General features: G+C 40.8%; 1 protein-coding gene across 2 annotated transcripts in view; it reads right to left on the reverse strand.

Moving 5' to 3' along the window:
- Positions 1-24,920, reverse strand: part of ubxn11 (UBX domain protein 11) — a 65,088-nt gene that overhangs the window by 18,144 nt on the left and 22,024 nt on the right. For both annotated transcript variants that reach the window (XM_072548225.1, XM_072548226.1), the window contains 3 exons: positions 14,263-14,480; positions 11,684-11,761; positions 8,547-8,694 (listed from right to left, as the gene is read on the reverse strand). In XM_072548225.1, the coding sequence (XP_072404326.1) occupies positions 8,547-8,694; positions 11,684-11,761; positions 14,263-14,480 (444 nt within the window). The remainder of the gene's footprint in view (positions 1-8,546; positions 8,695-11,683; positions 11,762-14,262; positions 14,481-24,920) is intronic.

A 24,920-nucleotide genomic window follows, 5' to 3' on the forward strand; every position in this document is an offset into this window, starting at 1 on the left:
ACATTAAACGTTGTCAAATTCTTAGAACGCAAAGCCTCCAACAGATGTTTACACGCTTGATACGTCATGTTAAAAAGTGCCATTCATGTGGTCTCTCTTTCCTCTCAATGTCATTTTTTAAATACAGTTATCAGTTAGGGGAAAATCGCAGAGATGGAGTTCCTTCAGCCCTGAGGCTGCTCCTGTCCCCTCCCTCTCTCCTGAGCCACATGCTTTCCCCTGGGTCCTCTGCCCTTGAGACTGTGACATCCAGCTCCCTGCCAAGAGACTCACAATAACCTCATGCCACACCTGCCTCATGAGATGTTTGTGCACCCCACCCACCCAACCCCCATCCTCCGCTCCACTGTGGACTTTTTCAGTGCATCACTGCTGTTGATGGAGCTGGGAGGCACGAGGACAGGTCCATTCGAGCTCAAACATCACTAACGATCTAAATGAGAGGAAAATATGCTGGTGATGCCAGATGAAGTGAAGGTATATGTGCAAACTGAGGATGGGGTTGTGTATGTGCAAGCTGAGGATGTGAGTCATGATTGTGAGAGTGGGAGCTGTGTATACGCAGATTGAGGGTGGAAGGTGCAGTTTACTCACCGACTCTTCATGTGAAAATTGGGCTTTAATAAGGAGGAGGAGCCTTCACAACAATGATTTCTGATCATTGATTAGTGAAAATGGTGAACAAATGGACACTGAGCAGGCTTGAGGATGTAGAAATGTTAAGGTTGCAGTGAAAGAGAGAGAGAGAGATGACGGACAGGAACCACACTGACAGAATTAGAGGAATGGTAATGTGTAATGTTCATCACTGATTGTGCAGCTGTGGTGGAATTGGAGAGAGAGCAATTCCTGAAACTAACACGAACAGACATTGCTGGAGAAACTCAGCAGGGCTGGCAACATCTGTGAAGAGAAAACAGAAGAGAAATCCAGTGACCTTTCTTCAGAACTGATTCCTGAAGCTAAATGAGGGTAGGGTGCGTAAATAACACTTTGATCAATTACTATACAACTCCACGTGCACAGGCAGTCACTCGACGTTAACATATCTAACAGTCAAACCAGAGAAGATTACCACCTGTTTTGGCTGCTATAAAATTATTGTTTGCATGCCCTGTTCACTCATCAGTGTGTTCTTACTGAACTGCATTGGCTGCACAGTGATATCTCCATTTAAAACCTCTTATCCCCATACTCCAATCTTTCAAGGGTTTTACCCTCCCTATTTCTGTAACCCATTCCAACCTCAAGATCTCTGCATTCCTGCTGTTCTGGCCTTGAATACATTCCTGTTGTTTTTGCTCCATGAATGGCACCTGTGACTTCAGTTGCCTGAGCCCCAAGCTCTGAAATTCTCTTCTGAAATCTCTCAGTCCATTTACCGCTGTCTCCTCTTTTAAGACACTCCTTAGAATCTACCATTTTGGCCAAACAACTGCCTCTCACACCTCCTTTAAACTTTACCCCATTTTACCTTAAACTTATGTCTCCTGCTAACTGATGTTTCTGTACTGGGAAAAGGACTCTGACCATCCATTCTATCCATGCCTCTCATAATTTTGTAAACCTCTACCAGGTCACCTCTCAGCCCCCTGCGCTCAGGTGAAAACTAACCTCATAGCTAATCATAACTCTCCTCATAGCTAATACCCTCCAAACCAGGCACCATTCTGGCAAATCCTTTTTTTGTACCCTCTCCAGAACCATCACATCCTTCTGGTAGTTGCTGTTGAGAAGTTGGTGATCAACTGCGTTCTGGAACTGCTGTAGTTGATGTGCTGTACTTCAACCCCAAAAGCCATTAAGGAGAGGATTCCAGGAGACTTTGGCCCAGCAACACTGAAGGACATATATTTCCAAATCAGGAATGGTGACTGGCAGTAGGTCAAAATCCTGGAACTCTGTCTCTAATAGCACAGTGAATGTACATCAAATGGACTGCAGCAATATTAAGGATGCAGCTCAAGTACATCAAGGAACATAGGAATGTGAGTAAGCCATTCAGTCCCTCAAACCTGTTATGCCATTTAATGAGACTTAATGGCTGATCTGAGTCTAACTCCACATACTTGCCTTTGGCCTGTATCCCTTAATATATTTGCTTAAAAAAAGATTTAAAACTACCAGCGTATTTAGCATCAACTGTTGTTTGTGGAAGAGAGTCTCTAACCTCCACCACCCTTTGTGTTTAGAAGTGTTTCCTAACCTCTCTCCTGATAGGTCTGGCAATAGATGTTGGCCCAGGCAGCAAAGCATACATCCCCTGAATTAATTTCAAAAATGGTTCTGTACAAAACAGTTAGTGGCAGCTGAAGATGATAGAAACTGGAGTTTCCAGGCAAGTGGAGAAGCCAGGATTATTTTGACAGTGAACAGCATCTTGCAAATGAACATACCAGGAATTGTAGTTTTGAGAAAGGGATATATGAACTGCAGCATCTGGATCTATCAGAATCCTAAGGCAATTTTGTTCTCTGCTCTCCATCCTGCCTGCGACCTGGCAAGGGCATGGAAAGCTGACAAGTGCTGGTTTTAGCTTGTCCAGTGGAGACTGAAACTGGTGAAGCCCGGTGCTGTTTGAAGGATCCACCAACTCCAAAAAGTTGTAAAGGGGAGTTTAGAACAGGGAGTGAAGCTGTCATTCCTTTCCACTATCCTTTCGCTTCTCCAGCCTCAGAGCCCCCAAAGGCATAGGGTTTCAGTCATAGGGAAGTTCAGCACAGAAACCGACCCTTCAATCCACCCAATTCAACGCTGACCATGTCCCTAAACTAAACTAGTCCCACCTGCCTGCATTTAGCCAATATCCCCCCAAGTCTTTCCTATTCATGAACTTATCCAAACATCTTTTAAACGTTATAAATGTACCTGCATCCACTTTCTTTCATGGTTCATTCCACACACGAACCAATCTGTGTAAAAAACGTTGCCCCTCATGTCCTTTTAAATCTTTCTCCTCTCACCCTAAAAGTATGCCCCGTGATTTGAACTCCTGCACACTTGGAAAAAGGTCCTTGCTATTTACCTTATCTGTGCCCTTCATGGTCTTATAAACCTCAATAAGGTCACCCCTCAACCACCTACGTTCCAGTGAAAAAGTCCCAGTTTTTCCAGTCTATTTTATGTGTCAAGCTCTCCATTCCCAGCCGCATCCAGGTAAATCGTTTCTGAACCCTCTCCAGGTTAGGAATAGGAATATTAGGAATATGGTATTAGGAATCTCAGCAACTCCTCAGATATTGTTACTTTTCAACAGTACACTTAACATTCTTGTGCACAGACGTAGGACGAGTAAATTAGGGTAGACATTGGAACAGCGTGACTATGCATCTTTTATTTGTTATGAAAGCTGTGTAGATAACTACCTTTGGTGGTTTTGTGGATTCCCCTGGCAAGAGTGAGAAGGTTGAATGTTACAGGACAGGAAAGGAAGAATAAATTGTGCAAGAGGATGTGGAATAACGGCATTTAATGTGTAAAAAGAATTGCATAAAAGAAAACCGTTTGCCATACCACAGCCTTAAGAGGAAACCAAGCAGGTTAAAGAGGCCTACAGCAGAAAGACAGAGAATGTCAATTCAAGTCAATTTTACCAGGGATCACACTTCACTGGTAATTTTATTATAGGGTTTCAAAAAACAAAGGTACTGTGTAAACACCACGGCCCAGGTTTTAGCATTGAGAAGCTCATCCAAGACTAGGGGTAGGCCTTAGTATGTGCATACAGGGTCCTAGAGGAAGCTGACCCATTTAAATGACTGCCTGCCTTCAGTGAAATGGGAGTCCTTGGTGTTTGGAAGTGAAGAATGTGGCAAATAGACCAGTTAAGAGCAGGACTGTTCTCAGTGCATTTGTTCTGAATAGCTTGGGTATCCCTTTGAAAAGCACAGCTTTGCAGTCCCAGGGCAAGATGTCTGCCAGCCTAGAAACTAGCAGCCCCTTAGGTCTTTCTGGGTCATCTGGCCCAACTTCTAATTGAGTTCATAACCCCAGACCAAAACTCAGAAGTCCGGGCAGCCAATCTTGAAGGTTGAGTTTGTGGAGCCAGATTTCCCCATCTCTGAGTACTCAAACTGGGAACAAAAATTAGTTACTTCACCAACCACTGTCATTAGAAAGTAATTCTAGACAAGGATAGAGAACAACTGAAGGGAATTCTGATTTAAGAAAAAGAATGAAACATGTTCTAACCTGCAATTTCAGCAATTAATGGTCGTCCTGCAGAAGTATAAGAAATGTTGGTGCAATTGCTTCTGTTGGGGGGAGAGTTTTGGGAGAGGCAGAGTCTTCCAGGATGTTTACTAGCTTTTAAATAAGTTAAGCACTTAATTAAAAACATGTATCTTTACAATATTGCTAACTTGCGTAAACAAGTAGATCTTAGCTTAAGGGATGACCGAAAGGAGCTGTTCCACAAATACTTCATTGCATTTTAATCTGACATGTCACCTCTGCCATTTCCTGTGGTTGAATGAATGAATTACATTAATCTGTCCCAAACATCATTATACTGAAAGCAAAAAATGCTGGAGATCACAGCAGGTCAGGCAGCATCCATGGAGAGAGAGCAAACTAATGTTTCGAGTCTACATGACTCTTCATCTGAGCTGAAGTGAAGTGTAGAAAGGGTAGTATTAATCCAATAGTTAGGGGTGGGGTATGTAGGTGGAGTGCTAGTGGAGAAAGGATGTTGATAGTTAAGATGAAGTTAGCTTGTTTTCTCACCATGGATGCTGCCTGATGTGCTGTGATCTCCAGCACTTTTTTGTTTTCAGTACAGATTCCAGCATCTGCAGTAATTTGCTCCAAACATAGAGTCATAGAGATATACAGCATAGAAACAGACCCTTCGTTCCAACTTCTCCATGCCGACTAGGTATCTTAATCTAATCTAGTCCCATTTGCAAGAACTTCGCCCATATCCCTCCAAACCCTTCCTATTCATATACCCATCCAGATGCCTTTTAAATATTGCAATTGTACCAGCCTCCACCACTTCCTCTGGCAGCTCATTCCATACACGTACCACTCTCTGTGTGAAAAGGTTGCCCCTTAGCTCCCTTTTAAATTTTTCCCTCTCACTCTAAACCTACACCCTCTGGTTCCGGACTCCCCCACCTCAGGGAAAAGACCGTGTCAATTTTCCCTATCCTCGCTCCTCATGATTTTTATAAACCTCTATAAGGTCACCCCTCAGCCTCTGACGCTCCAGAGAAAACAGCCCCAGTCTGTTCAGCCTCTCCCTATAGCTCAAAGCCTCCAACCCTGGCAACATCTTTGTAAATCTTTTCTGAACCCTTTCAAGTTTCACAACATCTTCCGATAAACCAAGACCAGAATTGCACGCAATATTCCAACAGTGGCCTAACCAATGTCCTGTACAGCTACAACATGACCTCCCAACTCCTGTACTCAATACCCTGCCAATAAAGGAAAGCATACCCAACGCCTTCTTCACTATCCTATCTACCTGCGACTCCACTTTCAAGGAGCTATGAACCTGCACTCCAAGGTCTCTTTGTTCTGCAACACTCCGCAGGATGTTCCCATTAAGTGTATAAGCCCTGCTATAATTTGCCTTTCCAAAATGCAGCACCTCACATTTATCTTAATTAAACTTCATTTGCCAATCCTCAGCACATTGGCCCATCTAATCAAGATCCTGTTGTACTCTAAGGCAACGTTCTTTGCAGTCCACTACACTTCCAATTTTGGTATCATCTGCAAACTTACTAACTATACCTCCTAAGTTCATATCCAAATCATTTGTATAAATGATGAAAAGCAGTGGACCCAGCACCGATCCCTGTGGCACACAACTGGTCACAGGCCTCAAGTCTGAAAGGCAAACCTCCATCACCACCCTCTGTCTTCTACTTTCAAGCCAGTACTGTATCCAAATGGCTAGTTCTCTCGGTATTCCATGAGATCTAATCTCGCTAACCAGTCTACAATGGGGAACCTTGTCGAACACCTTACTGAAGTCCATATAGATCACGCCTACCGCTCTGCCCTCATCAATCGTCTTTGTTACTTCTTCAAAAAACTCAATCAAGTTTTTGAGACATGATTTCCCACGCACAAAGCCATGTTGACTATCTCTAATCAGTCCTTGCCTTTCCAAATACATGTATATTCTGTCCATCAGGATTCCCTCCAACAATGTGCTCACCACTGACATCAGGCTCACCGGTCCATAGTTCCCTGGCTTTTCCTGAGCACCTTTCTTAAAGAGTGGCACCACGTTTGCCAACCTCTAGTCTTCCAGCACCTCACCTGTGACTATCGATGATACAAATATCTCAGCAAGAGGCCCAGCAATCACTTCTCTAACTTCCCACAGACTTCTTGGGTATATCTGATCAGGTCCTGGGGATTTATCCACTTTTAGGTGTTTTAAGACATCCAGCACCTCCTCCTCTGTAATATGGACGTTTTTCAAGATGTTACCATCCATTTCCCTACATTCTATATCTTCCATGTCCTTCTCCACAATAAACACTGATGCAAAATACTCGTTTAGTATCTCCCCCATCTCCTGTGATTCCACACAAATGCTGCCTTGCTGATCTTTGAGGGGCCCTATTCTCTCCCTGGTTACCATTTTGTCCTTAATGTATTTATAAAAAACCCTTTAGATTCTCCTTAACCCTATTTGGCAAAGCTATATCATGTCTCCTTTTTTGCCCTCCTGATTTCCCTCTTAAGTGTACTCCTACAGCCTTTATACTCTTTTAAGGATTCACTCGATGTCTGCTGTCTATACTTGACCCATGCTTCCTTCTTTTTCTTAACCAAAACATCAATTTCTCTTGTCATCCAGTATTCCCTACACCTACCAGCCTTTCCTTTCACCCTAACAGGAATATACTGTCTCTGGACTCTCATGATCTAATTTTTGAAGGCTTCCCAATTTCCAGCCGTCCCTTTACCTGCGAACATTTGCCCCCAATCAGCTTTTGAAAGTTCTTGCCTCATACTGTCAAAATTGGCCTTCGACCAAATTATAACTTCAACTTTTAGATCCGGTCTATCCTTTTTCCATTACTGTTTTAAAACTAATAGAATTATAGTCACTGGCCCCAAAGTGCTCCCCCACTGACACCTCAGTCACCTGCCCTGTCTTATTTCCCAAGAGTGGGTCACGTTTTGCACCATCTCAAGTAGGTACATCCACATACTGAATCAGAAAATTTTCTTGTACACAATTAACAAATTCCTCTCCAACTAAATCCTCAACACTGTGGCAGTCCCAGTCTATGTTTGGAAAGCTAAACATGATTATACCCCACTCAGAAGAGGAAGAAGACAAAAAACTGTTAGGCTATTACTGATAACATGGATTTGGTGTAAAATGCCTGTGACCCAGAATTTTGTTGCATACATACTTTAGGGTACTTTCTGTTCAAAATGTCCCAACCAAAAGTACGATTATGAAAGGCTAAGAGCAGTTGGAAGGAAAAACCACTTGATTTCTGTTAAAAATTGGTGAACTGTAACATTCTGTAGTAATCTTGCTTTTTCAGACAGTGCTATCACTGTCTACTGGACAGTGTAACAACACCAAAATGTTTAGAGAGGTGGAGATACCGGGAGAACTTGCCATAATCATCCAAACTTCTCTAGACCTGGGTCAGGTGGATGTTAGAGAACTGGAGAATGCCAAATGCATATTGTAACCTTATTAGTGTACTGCTCACATAGTAGTGATTTTATACAAATATTAGATTGTCTGCAGTAGTGCTGTTTTATAGGAGTCTTAAAGATATGATGAAATCTTATCAATGGAATTTGTGCATACTGGATGCTTTGTCATATGTTTCAAACAAAAGAACCATAAATTTTTAGACTCCAGGAATGGGGATCTAATAGTTAAAGCTGCTATTAAATGCAAACTGCAATTATTGAGGACATCCTTGAGAGGTTCTGGGGCATAAGATGGGCATAAAACAGGTGAAGTTAGAGCTAATGTCAGGGGTTCAGTATCAGGCAATTTGCTGAAGTTAGTGAGAGCTAATTTTCATCAGCTGGGAGAAATTCAGAAGTTTCCATTTCATCAATTTCTATTTGGGAGGGCACATGGGTCAGGAATCCTGCATTCACAGTTTTATTCGCTCTGGACGTACATAATAATATTCCTGAACAGCTCAATTAGAAAATATCTTTGTCAACTTCAACAGATAAGAAAAAAATTGCTGGCTGTAAGATAGGTGCGTTGTTTACGAAGCAGGGTTTGTGACTGACAGATGTTTACTGGCCAGGTGTATAGCTGGCAGCTAATTCATTTTGCACCCCACCAAAAATGAAGTTTCACCCCCCCCAGACATTTCTGCAGGAGTTTGAGAGATATGGTGAATAAATGGGTGACTCAGGAAAATCTATAAAAAGATTTAAGTTTGCTCACTATCTAACTAAAATTCTTCAGTGTTTATAATGGCAACAGACACAACAATTAAAACAGTTGACAGATACAGTGAGAAAGTTAGGCAACTCCTTGTCAACAGCCTGAGTGAGTAACCAACTTCAGTTCATCAACTCATACCCACCTGGAATTACACTTGTTTCCTTTACAACCCCACAATCTTGCTGTTTGGAGACTCCAGGGGTATAGCACCCGCCTATCGTTTGTCCCATGCCAGGGAATTCTGCATGTAACTGTCTGTCCCGGAAGATCAAATCTCTCCTGTCGGTCACCTATTCAGGGAGCAAACCACAAAGACCATTGCGGGTTAGATATGACTCTGCTCTATATAGAGTGCCTCCAAGGGACTTTGAGGAACAAATGCATTTGTTAAAAAAATAATCCCCACAGAGACGACTGGCCCTGTAACCACAATTCCCTAACCCACCCTTGCCTTGTTGACTCATCCTTGACTCCTTGCAGTTGTAAGGTAGGTGACCATAAGGCAAATAAATCTAGGCAATTTCAACTCATGTGACTAACTAACATGATCAATTTGATAATATGACTCTTGTCATTCAACAAAGTTTATTGCATCCTCACAGGAATGGATAGGGAACATTCTGATTCCGGGGTTGCAGTCAATGAGTTGTGTGAAGGATTAGTTCTGTGAGCACTGTTCCCCATCGCGGTAGCTCATAAACAACGGTCATTCTTCATGTGTGAGCCAGGGCAGTGTACAATGATGTATCATTCAGTACTGGAAGGCATTTTAGTTGATCCTGCTACTCATCTCTGATCCAGATATCTATACCAGACAGGAGGAGTTGGGGTGGGGGTCACTTAACAGTGAACAACACTGAGAATCCTGGCTGATGTTTTTCCTGTCTAGTCAGTGTGCTGAGAACAATGTTAGCTCCAAATGAAATCTCAGTGAGATCATATTGTGGATCCAATCTAGGATCTTCTGATATAGCAAATACCCACTAAACATGGGAGTCACAAGACACATCTTGCTGGAACAGAATATATCAACTAACAATGACCAGTTCATGGCAAAAGGACATCTTGCAACTTATTACAAATACTTGCATCAATACTCATTTGCACAATTTAATGTATAATGGGAAATAGATTTTCTCCTTCAAAGGTGTCATTGATTTCCTCTGTGCCACATGAATTGTGAAAGGGTATATGTGATAATATAGCACCTCCTGTACAAAACCACCTGAAACTATTAAAGAGTCAAATTTTTGCAAAGTTTCCACCCATTTCTGACAGCAATTCACTGAAAGCTCCATTCTACTGTCTAACACAGCAATCATTAATGTATACAACTTTGTTGGAAACTCATTCTGGGCTAGAGGTTTTGAATGACCAGAAGGTCCACATTAATTTTCTATCTGTCTCAGTAAGCAAACCCCACTTGACCAAGATCAGGTAGTTCGCAAGCTTTATGTTGGTAAGGACATGGATGAAGTCTTTGGGGTTTAGTGTTATTTGGGGTTGTACTTCTGTATCAGAGTTTGTGGTTTTGAGTTTCACTCCAGAGAGACTTGAACTTAAATTTCAGGTTGCCACTTCTAATGCAGTCTTGAAGGGATACTGCAATGTGTGATGTCCTGTCTTTCTGACAAGATGTTAAACCAAAGGCTCATCTGTCCTTCATAGAACATAGAACATTACAGCGCAGTACAGGCCCTTCGGCCCTCGATGTTGCGCCAACCTGTCATACCAATCTGAAGCCCATCTAACCTACACTATTCCATGTACGTCCAGATCATAACAGATCCCATGGCCACTATTTTGAGGTAGAGAAGGAATGCTCTCCTGGGTGCTCTGACCAATATTTTCCCCTGACCCCTGGGTGCTCTGACCAATATTTTCCCCTGACCCCTGGGTGCTCTGATCAATATTTTCCCCCCTTCCCCTGACCAATGCTCTCCTGAGTGCTCTGACAAATATTTTCCCCTGACCCCTGGGTGCTCTGATCAATATTTTCCCCCCTTCCCCTGACCAATGCTCTCCTGAGTGCTCTGACAAATATTTTCCTCTGACAGATATTTGCCCCCCTTCCCCAGACCAATGCTCTCCTGGGTACTCTGACCAATATTTTCCCCTGACCCCTAGATGCTCTGACCAATATTTTCCTCTGACAGATATTTGCCCCCCTTCCCCAGACCAATGCTCTCCTGGGTACTCTGACCAATATTTTCCCCTGACCCCTAGATGCTCTGACCAATATTTTCCCCTGACCAATATTTTCCCCCCTTCCTTCATGAACAAACCAGATTTCCTGGTCATTTCTATTATTGTTTGAGAATATTGTTGGCTGAAATGGGTTTTTCAATATAACAGACAATTTTAACAAACATAATTACAGAACTATTATGAAGAGGAGGCCTTTTTGCCTGATAGGCCTGCACTGGCTCTATGAGCTAGCGCGTACTCCTGCCGTTTCTCCATGTCCCTGCATTACTGTCCAAAAATCATACAATGCTCTCTCGAATGCCTCAATTGAATCTGCCTCCTCCACATTTTCAGGCAGTGCAATCTATATCCTAACAAAGTTTCTTTTCTGACATTACTTTAAATCTATTCTTGTTCTCTCTTGTTCTTGTTTCTTTCACAGGTGGAACCAGCTTCACCCTATCCAATCTGCCCAGCCTGCTTATGATTTTGAAAATGTCCCTCAGATTTCTTCTCAGCCTTCTTCTATCCAGGGAGAACAATCCAAATTTCTTCAATCTATTTTCATAACCGGTACCATTCCAGTAAATTGCTTCTGCACTCGCTCCAATGCATTTGCAGTTTACCTATAATGTGATCTCTACACTTGTACACAGTACTCCATCTGAAGTCTAACAAGTTTCTTGTACAAATTCAACATCACCTCCTTGCTCTTGTACCCTATGCTCCTATTAATAAAGTCAAAAACACTGCATGCTTTATTTACTGCTCTCTCCACCTCTCCTGCCATCTTTCAAAGTACTTCTGTAACTCTAAAGCAATTTGGGATGTCTGAGACACTGAAAGGCTCTTTATATATGCAAGTTCCAAATTCACAACATGACAATCTCACGGCCTTTCTTAAAGGAGTTAAATAAATCAACTGCAAATAATGTACTCCTGGCACCACTTGATCAAGACACTTGTCATCAAATAATGACTAGACGACTAGCCTGAGCAATTGAACTGCTAATCGAATGACACTGCCATTATGTCAATATCTCCCAGTAAATGTTTCATTACTAATACTTTGTTATTTATTCACTCACTCACCTTAATTGGAACTCCTTCTGGGTACCTGTTCTGCAGCTCTGATGGGAAATATCCATCCATGATATCTTGCATGCAATACTAAGATTAAAACATTGGAGAAGAAAAGCCTCACATTAAGTCACTATTTCTGATCACATTTCACAATAATGTCTGACATAAAATTGGATAACACAGTCAACATAAACAAGACTCAATATAGCCATTGAGGTTCCTGCATAATAAACATTTTGTATAGGGCACAGAAAGAGGCCACTCACACGTGGTACCTCTGCTTCCACTTTGGAGGGACTATTCAATTAGTCTCACGTCCTGACAACTTCCTCACATCCCTGCAAACGTTTGTTTTTCATTGAAAAGAAATACTTATCAATTCCCTTCAACAGTTACAATTGCATCTGTTTACGTCACCTTCCAGGTCATGCTTTTTGGGTCGTAACAACACACAGAATATTCCTGTCAGTTCCACTTAAACATGAAAAAGGCTCATATTTATATATAATCTTTCATAACCTGAATTTGAGCAAGTGCTGGTGTGTTGCCCTCATGAACCACTGCAATCTACTGGGTCTATATACACCAACAAAGCTCCTTGGAAGGATGTTCCAGGATTTTGTTCCACTGTCACTGAAGGCACAGTGACGATATGTTTCCAAGCCAGGATGGTGCATGGGCTTGCAGGGGAACTTACAGGTGTGGGTGTTTTCCATGTATCTGCTGCTTTTGTCCTTCTAGATAGTAGTGGTCATGCAGCTTGAAGGTGCTGTTTATGAAGCCTTGGTGAATTTCTGCAGTGCATGTTATAAATAGTACACACTGTTACAACTGCTCGGCGGTGAAGGGGCTGAATGTTTGAGGATGTGAAGTAAATCCAGCAGGTTGCTTTGTCCTGAATAATGCCAAGTTTGTTGGAGCTGCTGTCTGTCAGGCAAGGCGGGGGTATTGCATCATACTTGTGCCTTGTAGATTGTGCACTAATTTGGAGAGCCATGATGTGAGTTACACCCTGCAAGATTTCTACCCTCTGACTCTTCTAGCCACAGTATTAATAGGGCACATCCAATATAGTTTCAAGTTAATATTACTTGGTACTGGCCTGCCCACATCTGGATATTGTTCAGTTTTAGCTGCATTTTGCATAGACTGTTTCAGTATATGAGGAGTTGCAAATGTTGCTGAACATTATGTAATCATCAGATAAACATCCCTACTTCTGACCTTATAATGGAGGGAGGGTCATTGAAACAGTCAAAGATGGTTGGGCATAGGACAATACTCTGATGTGTCCTGCAGCTGAGATGACTGACATCCGATTACCATAACTATTTTCCTTCCTGCCAGGTACAACTCCAATTAGCAGAGAATATCCCCATGATTACCATTGATTCTGGTTTGTCTAGGGCCCCTTGATTCCAAACTCAGTCAAAGACCTCAATGTCAAGGGCTGTCACTCTTACCTCACCTATGGAATTCAGCGATTTTGTTCAATCTTGAACTCAGGCTGTAATGAGGTCAGAAGCTGAGAGGCTCCAGCAGAACCCAAACTGGTTATTATTGAGCAGATGATTGACAGTTAGATTATCCACTCAGCACCGGTGAGTGAAGATAATGCCTCTTGACCAGTGTTCCACCACTTCTACTGCATCTTCCCTGCCAATGACACACAGCATACCCAAGGACTGAATGGTGTTGTCTGGGGAATTTTCTGTAAGGTATGATTCTGTGAGTCAAACTCTTACTTGGCTGGTCTGTGAAACAGCTCTCTCAATTTTGGCACTAGCCCTCAGATGTTAGTAAGGAGGACATTGAAGAGTCGACAGGGTGTGTTTGGCATTGTCATTTCTGGGTGCTTTAATCAATCCTAATTGGTCTGTCAAGCTTTATTCCTTTTCTTTCTTGTGATTTTGCAACCAAGTGGCTTGCTAGACCAGTTCAGAGGACAGTTAACAGTCAATCTGACTAGACCAGGTAAGGATGGCAGCTTTCCTTTCCTAAAGGGCATTTGTGAGCAAGATTGTTGTTCAATGATCATTAACAATGGTCTCAAGGTCATCATTAGACCTTTAATTCCAGATATTATTGCATTTCATTTCCACCATCTGCATTGGTAGGATTCAAATCCAGGTTCTCAGAACATTCCCACTCTTGCAAAAACAAACCAGATTCTCCAGACTATCCATGTCACCGAAGTCCTTCATGCCTAGTAGCACTCTAGTAAATTTCTTTTGCACTCTGATTAAGGCTTTACATCCTTTCTAAAGTATGGTGAATAGAATTGGACTCATGCTTCTGATAAGGTCTAGCCATTGTTTTATAAAAGTTTAGCATAACTTCCTTTTGTATTTTATATCTCTATTTATAATGTCCAGATTTCCATGTGCATTTTTAAACAGCTGTTTCAACTTGTCGTACCATTTTCATACATAAACATTATGGACTGATTACACCATATACAGACTATGTACACAGTTTGTGTCATTGTTTATTTTCCCATAGCATTATGTCATGCAAGTTATGCCCTCTTGAACTTTAGGTGGTATAAGACTGTTTATAGTACACACTGTTTACAATACGTGCTTTACCTGAGTTGAAGGTTCATCGTATGACCTGAACGGACCATTAAACATCACAATTCCATTCTTAAAGAGCGTGAGTGGTACAGGGTCTGGTCTCTTTAGCCGAGCTCCGCCTGTGATGTGTTCCACCCTAGCTTCACCTTCACCAGCCAGAATATTCAAATCTTTTATATTTTCTACAACCAAATTAAAGTCCATTTGAAAAGATTTCAAAGCTGTATCACCTGTGAACATACAGAGAAGTAAGAAGCATGAGAGGGAAAGTGACCACCAGTGTCTTGTAAGCATGAATTCCACATAGATAAATAAATAGTGCATTGCATTCCAGGGGAAGCTAGATATTCATGTGAGAAAAGAGTAACATAATATGTTGACAAGGTTAGTTGCGGTAGGTAGAGATACATCATGTGGAGTATAAGCTTGTACCAGTTCAGCTCACTGGCCTATTTCTGTGCTGGGAAATTCTATATAATTCAATGGAATACCTCTCTATTTCTATTGTGATCCTCAAAAGACAGTGGCACCTTGCAATACATTGCAGACAGTGAGTGGGAGAAGAAGTGAACAGAGAATTTTGAAAGACTAGTTCAAAGAGATGTGCTTTGAAACCAAAGGAGAGGATAATGATGAAGTCTGAAGTAAATTTCCCAAGGACAGAGGCTCGTTGCTGATGAAATGACTTCCTATGGAGGAATGGTGGAAATGAGCTGTAGCCCACAGTGAAGGCAGCAAAGAGGGACAGTAGGGATGGGCGGCTAAAAAAGATCACTGAGGTGTAGTGAGCTGGAAGGATTTGAAGGTGAATTTGATGCACTGGTAAATTATCCACAAAACACTGAAGTCAGCGTGAAATACAAGTGTGAGGGTATAGTCTGGGCAAGCTGAGGTTTGTGGACAGCAGAGACCTAAAATTGAAAAACAAATTTCTATATTAAGAGTATTTCCCTGTCAGTTGCAGTGTTTCAGAGGGAGAAGGAGAACAAGGAAAAGAGAGATATGAAGGTGAAACAACAGCTTGCATTTAACATGGTGCCTATAATGTAATAGAAAGTGCCAAAGGATGCCACAGGAGCAAGACTTGACACTAAATTAAATAAGGAGATTTTAGGGCAGATGACCAAAATTCTGAAACAAAATGTTGGATTTAAGTGTCATCTTAAAATTAGAAAATTCGAGAGATGGAGTACTTTAGGAATAGTGTTCTAAGGTTTAAGATCTAGGCACCTCCAGTTGTCAATTATGGAACAATTAAGATCAGTCATGATCAAGAACCAGAATAAGTGAATATAGATATCTCAGAAAGTGGTGTGACCACAGGAGATTCAAAACCAGAGAAAGGAAATTCTATGCAAGGGATTTGAGAATAAGAATTATAAATATAAGATGTTGCTTAACCAGGAACTAAGAGTGGTGAGAACAAAAGCAATGTGTAAATGTGGCAAATAGAATAGATGGAGTCTTGGATGACCTCAAGTTGATGAAGTGTGAAACATAAGAGCTGACTGGCAATGTGTTGGAATAGTCAAGTCTAGAAAAAAAAGATATGGATGTGGGTTTCGTACAAATGCCTGCAAGAGGGATGGAGTCATTGGCTATAGAAAGGAGTTTGTAGCAGAGATTGAAGGTAAAGCATTAGTGGGGTTGGAGAAATGGAAGAAAACAAGAAAGTGGCAGAAAATGAGAAATGGAGATAAGGAAGGAAAGAGAGAATAAACAGAAGTGAAGAAGGAGAATGACAGTCCTGAGATCTTCTTAATATGAAGTGTTCACCAACTCAGGAAAATACCTCAATACTAACTGCTTTCTGCTTAGACAATCTAAGATCAGATACAGTAAAGAGCTTGTGATCAATAGGCATTGTCAGAAATGCTTCCTCCAAGACAAACCTCTGAGTGTAGCTGGTGAGAGACTGTACTTCTATTTACTTTACACACTTAACCCCACATTTCCTGTTGTGCTGGAACAAGGCTCAAAATATAAGGTAGATTTCCTGCAGTTTTTGGCTTCATATAGATGCATGACAGTTTAAAACACCGAAGTTGTGAATAGCTGAAGATACAGGAAATTTGAGTAGAAAGGGAACTTAGAAACTGACTGAAGTTAGACGTTTCTATATGTAATTCTTCTTGACTTCCTAAACTGTAACAAATACACAGCAGGGTGGAATTGGAGGAGATAAGGCCCAAGAAGGGGCCAAGCAGCTGGTGACATTGTAAGAGATCATGTTTTTTGATTTTAGCAGAAATACCAGAGAGTGAAAATTGACACATAATTGATTATGTGGTTGCTGTCTTCACTCCATTTTCCAATTTAAGTACTCTCTTAACAGACTAGATTCTGGGCAGGATGTTGTGAGGGTACGACACATACATTACACATGCACTGTGACTAGCATCACCCCTCAACCAGTGCTTTCTTACCCCAACACAGAACAGATTTGTCGGCTTGGTCACTACAGGCACATAGCAACATTGCAGAAAACCAATATAGTTCTGTTAGCAAACAAACGAGTATTACCTATCTTCTGAGAATGACTACCCAAAACTCATTTCATCATCATGTGATTTTTATGTTTATCTGAGAGTGCAAGCGGGAACACACCTTAATATTTATCTGCAAGCTAACACCTTCAAAAGTACAACATTCATTTTGGACTGCACGAAGAGTGTCAGACTAGAATAGATGTTCATATCCTGGAATGGGGCATGGACCCATAAAGCCCTCTGATTTGTACAGTGTATTCAAGATGGCAACTACTTGCTGTGTGAAACAAAAACATACTTTTCCCTTCTTCTTGATCCATTCTTTCACCACTTAGCTTAATGCAATCCTTGTTACCACAAAATTTACTTTTCTCTACAATATTGGTAGAAGAAAGACCAATTGGTTACTTTCCAGATTTTTGAGAGAACATCCAAATATCAAAATATCAAAAAATGACAGTGAGGAGAGTCCAGGAGGCAGGCAATTGAAAGAAGCCTCAACGCAAAACATGGGCTTGGACTGTTCACTGCAATATTAATTCCTAAACTCTCTGCACTGTTGACCCCTAGACTCCCTCATGGCTATCTCCTGGAGGAGTTAGAGATTCCAACAGATCAGAGTTTATTTTCTTTCTGCTTGGTACAGAGTTAATTTGTGGACTAAATAATTAGAAACAATTCGATATGCCCTGCTGCAATCCCAAATGTCTGAGATCCGGATTCCACACCATTTCAAAGTTGAAAAGGATCACTGTGCCCTTGGACATTAGTTTGCAGTAAACAGGATTCCTGTCTGAAATATTGAATTGTTCTTCACTTCAATCCGTATCGGAACATTTGTGCACCAACTAAGTTACGGCACCAACATTTTACAACCACATTACCAAATAAAATGGAGTGGCTTTGTATTGAGGCAAGACCCACAAAGAGAGACTGGATCAGTTAGGACTATATTCACTGGAATTTAGAAGAATAAGGAGATATCTTATGGAAATCTAAAAAATGCTAACAGAACTAAACAAGGGAAACCCAGAAAGGATTTTGGTGATGACCAAAGAGTTCAGAACCATGGGATCACAGTATAAAGAGGTAGGCTTTTAAGACTGAGATAAAGAGAAATTTCTTCATCCAGAGTGGCAAGCTTATAGAAATCTCTGCCACAGAAAGTAGGTGAGACCAAAACATTTAAATGTTTTCAAGAAGATTGGCCTGGACTGGTTGGAGCGAAGCATCTAGATTGTATGATTCAATGACTCTATAAGCTGATGGATATAGTTCTTAGGACTAAACGGATCAAAGGGATGGGGCAAAAGTGGGAAGAGCGTCCTTTGTTGGATGATCAGCCATGATTAGATTAGATTTCAGAGCAGGCTTGAAGGCTGAATGGCATAGTTTTGCTCTTGTTTCTATGCAATGTACACATTCCTTCGTGACTTAGGTAGTTACTAGTAGCTCGGTGACGTTACTCTATGCATCTGATTCAGAAGGTAGTCCTGTGGTTCAGAACATGATGTCAAGGATGAGGGAAACCAATTCTCCACCATGTTCCCCGTCCCATTTCAAATATCACTAATGCATTTGTTTGATGAAACACCACCTTGTTAGACCTACTGGTGAGGATACCTGGCACATCAGAAAAGCTGTTTGGAATCATTGTACCTGCCAGGACTCAAGCGATTACTTCATGGTCATCACGAAACAGTGAATGAAACATTATATAGTTCTGGCTGTCGAATATGAATATTGCATAAAATATGAATTTTCTTTCTCCAACTCTGTGTCTCAGCCTTCAACACTGTGGTAGTCAGCCCTCCCCTGCTTACTGCACTGAATCCATAATTTCACCAGAACATGCCGGAGTGGTAGCAATATGTGCATACAGACAGCTGGATAAAACACTGAAATTAAACCTGGATTTATATTTTTTGGAGAATCTGACCTCCAACAACAAAACTGAAAAGATGTGAAGGGATTAAAACCCAGGCCCTGACAGGAAACACAATGGAACAGAAGAAAAACATGAAGTAGGGATTCTATGAAAAGAAAGACTTTTGAATGCCAAGTTATGTTTCTCTGAGACTTTATGAGTAGTTTAGGATGTTAGGTAGCAGCTGTCCTATGTACATTCCTAAAACTGCTCCAAAGGTGTTGCATCTTGCTCTCTGCTGCTTTTATTCTTGTCCATCCCGTTAGTGACTGCAGGAGATTGGAGAATCTGTCCCAGGGTATAACTGAGGGCTGTCAGTGTACTTGAAACCTCTTGGATCACACTGTTCATGTTATGTTCCAACTTTTGAATGCCTTTGATAACTGGCTCCTCCAGGCTGTGATAATCAGAGGTCTGGACAGAACCCTGAACGTCCTGGAGTGCGATTACATCTTTCTCCAGGGCACTTGAGGGTTCATGAGGCAGAGCCTCACTGCATGGCAAAGCAAGCCTTGACTGAGGTATTGTGGGCAGTAACCCATTTTCACTGGAGTCGTTCACTTCAGACTGCTGCACCTGATGCTCACTGCTCTCCTCAGTTACAGGATCATGGTCCCTGCCATCTGTGGGAAAGAAAGACAAACCATAATCAGCTGGTGGCATAGCAGGGCGGGCAGCAATCTCAATTAGTTAAACCAGTTTAAAATGATTGCCATTATTTTCCGAAACAGTGGTTTGTAGAATCATTTACTTTCCAGAAGATGTGGAGGCCCAAAGGATGAGACTTTGACAGAGTGAGACCACGTTATGAGAATAGGGAGCAAGATATTCTTTTGACTGACAATGCAGAATTTCTACTTTGCAAGGCAGAAGTAAATAACCATAGCAAACTAAATTAAATCTAATAGATATTAAAACAGGCAATACAACAGTAGTGGTCAAAAGAGCAACAGACCACGATCAAAAGTATCAAGCAAGCTATCTCATCACAGAGTTGCCAGAGTATAGCAGGAAGCAATGTTCATGGTGACTATTTAATAACATGTGTATGAGGGTGTAAACATGTAAGGACTTACCCTGTGTGTGAGTCCCTTTTGCAGGGGCAGGAGTAAGACAGTCTGATCCAAAGATGTTGTAGCAGATGATCTGGCCTCTGTTCTCAGCCTCCTACATTGTTCCTCTACAACACAAGCTTGAAGACTCAGCATTGATTTTAACAATGTCAAATTCACTGACATTATCAGACCATCCGCAAAGTCCATGCAGCAATTCATTAATGTTTCTTCAACAACACCCTCCAAATCTGCAACTTATAACACCTTGGAGAGAAAGGGCAGCAGGCTCACGGATGCACCACCACCTGCACATTCCACTCGAAGCCACACAACATCCAGACATTGGAAATATATTATTTCACCGCTGCTGGGTCAAAATCCTGCAACTCCCTCCCTAACAACACTGTAGATACTCCTGCACAATAGTGGTTCAAAAAGGTGGCTCATTGCCATCTTCTCAAGAGCAATTAGAACTGGCAATAAGTGGCCTTACCGATGATATCCATGAATACATGAAAATAAAACCACAATAACCACTCCTTTTCTTTCCTAGACAGTGAGAGACAGCAATGATCTTGTGTTGCTATTTAATTGCTGAAGAACCTCAGCAGACCTAGCACCATTTGTGGAGAGAAAGCAGAATCAATGTTTCAGTCCAGTGACTTGTCTTCAAAAGTTCCCCAGCAACTTCTGCTTTTTTCTCAAATTTCCAACATCAGCAATTTTTCATTTTTGTTTTTCTATTTTTAATTTAGTTGTGTACCTGAAAAATCATTATTCTTTTCACAGTAGGTGTGGGTGGAAAGTACTGCAGAATGCGTGCAAATGGAATTTGCATTCAAGATATCAGAGAATCAAACATCAAAGAATGAAATATCGCACTTAACCCTTCATGACTGTGACATTTTCTGAAAGAGCTATTCATTTCTGCAACACCTCTGCTCTTTCACAGTGGCCCTGTTTCCTTTCCACGTATTTGTGCAATTCATTTTGAATTTGCTTTCGTCACCCTTTCAGGAAGTGCATTTCAGATCTTTATAATCAGACTTGAGAAAGATCATAGGAGTACCAGACAAATTAAGAGGAACAGATTTCAATCCCACTCCGAGTCCCTTCCTTCTGTAGCAGACCCAAACAATTCACACCAGTGTAAGAAGGTTGACTGGAAGGAATTAGAAAAGCAGAGTTGCTCAGATATATTGCAATCCAGAACTCAACTGGCCAAGTGTAAACAACACAGAGAAATTAGGATAGCAACTAGCCCTGAGAAAAAGAGAGCTTCTGGACATCAAGAACTTCCAGAACGAACAAGGAATGATCAGATATACTGTAGAAGCTTGAGTTGTTCTGCAGCAGGGAAAGTTAAGGGGAGATTTCATTCACTTAATAATTTAGCAATTAAATAATTCCTTCTAATTTGCTGTGTTTCCAGTGCCAAAAAGATTGGTAACCAAAAGACACAAATTTAAGCTAATAAAAACATAAAGTATTGGAGACATGCAGCTGGTCTGAGAGCATTTGTGGAGAAAAAACACAGTTAATGTTTTGAGTCCTTTACAATCTTCTACAGAAGTGTAGAAGAATTATATTGAACTCCAAACATTGATTTGTTTTTCTGTTCAGCCATGATGCCACTTTGTCGTTATTTTGGATTTCTAGCATCTGCAATATTTTAATTTTACTACTGATTAAAAATAATTGGCAAAAGCACTAGATATGACATGAGGTTTTTTTGTTTTTACATACAAAACTTCTCACTGATAGCAGCCTACAAATATTTCGCCCATGTAATTTTAGATATTGAAAATCAGAAATGAAAAAAAGGTAACACGATGCTAGAATCACGATTGACACAGTAAAGTTTGTTGCTTCAAAATGTGGTTATGAATGTGGCCTACTTTCATCACATCGGTTCACTAATCCTATTTACAGCTCTCACCCTGCTTGAAAACAAAGATCCTGGTCAAAATTAATCTCTTTCATTCGATTGACAATGTGAGTAACCAGTCTATCATTAAATCACATTCTGAGATGCAAGACCCTTTCCTCTGGATTGTTGAAACACGCTGGTTATTTTTAAGACTTCTAAATTGAACAAGTCATGCATGAACATCTCTGTATATATACATCTTGCAAGACTAGCACAATACCACCCCATAGGGAAAACTGCCACAAACCCAAAGCTTTCAATGGTGAACAAGGTGTCCAAAACTGATTGCATAATACCAGATACATACAACGAGAGAACTAAAGAGAGGAACAGTGCTAACACGGAGCCCTGTAAATATGGAAAGTAACCACATAGCCTCTTGCTGCAACACTATCATATTCAATGTGAGATCAAAAGTGGTATAAAAAGAATGACTAATGACAAAAGCAAGGCCGGGGGAACATTCTGTCCAAAAACGAGCCAAAAGAGTTCATATGAACATACAAATAAGGAGCATGTGCAGGCCTACTCATCAAGATTGCTCCTCCTTCCAATAAGGACATGGTTAATCGGACTGCAACCTCAAATCCATATTCCAGATTATCCCTGTAAACTTTCAGCCCTTGCTGAAGAAGGAACCATCTACTTCCACCTTAAAAATATTCAACAGTTTCCACCACTGGTTCAGGAAGAGAGTTCTAGAGACTCACAACTCTGAGAAAAAAGTTGTGCTTAGCTTCAGTTTTAAATGGATGACCATAATTTTTTAATATTGATTCCTAGTGGAATCATAAGTGGAAATATCCTCTCCACATCTACCCTTCAGAACTTTATAAGCTTCATTTAAGTCAAGTCAGTTCTAAAATCCAATGGATACAAGCTTAACTTATTCAACCTTTCCTCACAAGGCATCTGATCCAGTCTAGATAGTAGGATAGTAAACCTTCTCTGAACTGCCTTTAACATTTACATTGAAATTTTGATGTGTATTGCTAAAGGAATAGAATGAAAAGTTGGGAAGTGTTGTTGCAACAAAGCTTGAGTGAGACCACACCTAAAGTACTGTGTACAGATTTTCTCTCCTTACTTGAGGAGGGATTCAGTTATATTGGAGGCAGTTCAGAGGAGGTTCACTAGGTTGACTCCAGAGGACAGGCGGTTGTCATATGAAGAGAGATTAAGCAGTTTAGACCTATACTCTCTCGAGTTTAGGAGAATGAGAGAAGATCTATTTGAGGTGTATGAGATGCTAAAGGGGATAGAAATATTGTGTAGGAGGGATCTTTCCTCATGTAGGAAATCTAGAATGACAGGTCATAGTTTTAGAATAAAGCGTACTAGATTTAAAACAAAAATGAGAAAAAAATACTTCTCTCAAAGGGTCATGAATCTGTGGAATTCACTACCCCAAAGTGTGGTGGATGCTGGGACATTAAATAATTTTAAGAAGGAAATAGACAGATTTTTAAAATTAGTAACAGGTTGAAAGGTTATGGAGAGCGGGCAGGAAAGTAGAGTTGATGCTAAAATGAGATTGTCCATGATTGTATCAGCTGGCAGAGCAGGGTCAAACAGACTATTCCTGTTTTTAGTTATTATGTTCTTATTCCTTCTTAAATAAGGTGACCAATACTGTGCACAGTACTCCACATGTGGTCTTACCAGTGTCCTGTGAAGCACAGCCTCCCTCCTTTTGTGTTCAAGTCCTCTCTCAATAAATCATCACATTCTGTGACCTTTCCTATCTACTTGCTATTCCTGCATTCTACACTTTTGCAATTCATGCACAAGGACACCAAAAACCCTCTGCATCTAAAAGCTCTACAATTTTGGTAGAATTAATATTGAAAGTATGTAACTTGTAGAAACAAACTGAGGGCATGCTGTGAGACAATGTAGCACAGCAATAGCAATAGGAAGGAAGCACATGAACGAGTATGACTCCTTCACTTTAAGCAGGTAATAAACAATTGTTATATCAAACCACTATATTACTTTCAACCTGGACAAGTTCTACAGTGACATCTCTTCACTCCAAATTATTTTGTTAGTATCATTCTAGGAATCCAGTATCTGTAAAAGTTCAAAGAACATATAAAAGCATTTAACCCATTGTGAGGATCGATAAAATTATGGAGGGTTCAGGGATGGGTGTCAGGTTGGTGGAGGGTGCATGGTTGAGGGCATCACAGGGTAGGGAGGGGAAGGCAGAGCTCACTAATGAAGATATACCACAGACAGGGGTATGGGAAGGCTTGTTGGTGCAGGGAATGAGGAGCATTTGGATAACTTAAATCTGACATCTATGCACAAGAAAATAATAAATTAAATAAAAAGAAGAAATAAATAAGGAGGCTAGAAGTTGAAGCTTTTCAACTTGTGCTTATCAGAACTAGAACGCAAGAATAAGACTTCAAAGAAGAAAGTTCCTCATTGAAATAGTAACCATAGGAGGGATGTTTCCTCATGTGAGGGAATCTATGATGAGAGGTCATAGTTTTAGGATAAGATGTAGCAGATTTAAAATGAAAATGAGGCAAAGTACTTCTCTCAAAGGGTTCCTCATGTGGGCTTTTTCTCATTCATTTAATCTCTTGAAGAAAACACACAAGACAAGTGCACACATAGGATTTAGACACTGGAGGAGGCCATTCAGCCCTCTAATCTGTTCCATTAATCAATAAGATTATGGCTGATCTGAGTTTGGCCATCTCCCAGAAACCTTGACTTCAATAATCTATGGAACCATGTTCAATAGCCTAGCCTCATTCCTGTCTGAGAAAGAGAATTCCACAGACAAACAACCCTCAGAAAATAAAAACTCTCCTATCTCAGTTTAAAATGAGAGACCACTAATTTTAAACTGCAAACCCTGCTTCTAAAAGCCCCACAAGGGGAACCATTCTCTCAGCATCACCCTGTCAAGCCCCCTCAGGATCATATACCTTCAATCTTCTGAACATCAATGTATCTGCACAACCTTTCCTTTTAAGATAGCATCTTCATCCCAGGGATTAGTAGAATAAACCTTCTTGGAAGTGTTCTAATTCAATTATATCCTTACTGAAGTACACAGATCATAACTGTACACAATATCCCAAATGTGGTCTTGGCAACACTGTGAATACCTGTTGCGTAACTTCCAATTATATTCCATTCCCTTTGCATTAAATGTTAATATTACATTTGCCTTTCTAACCACTTACTGTATCTGCATATCAACCTTTTTGATTCATGCATCAAGACACTCAAACCCCTCTTAACCACTA

This window comes from Chiloscyllium punctatum, chromosome 27 (assembly GCF_047496795.1).
Source record: "Chiloscyllium punctatum isolate Juve2018m chromosome 27, sChiPun1.3, whole genome shotgun sequence".
NCBI classification, from domain to species: Eukaryota; Metazoa; Chordata; class Chondrichthyes; order Orectolobiformes; family Hemiscylliidae; genus Chiloscyllium; species Chiloscyllium punctatum.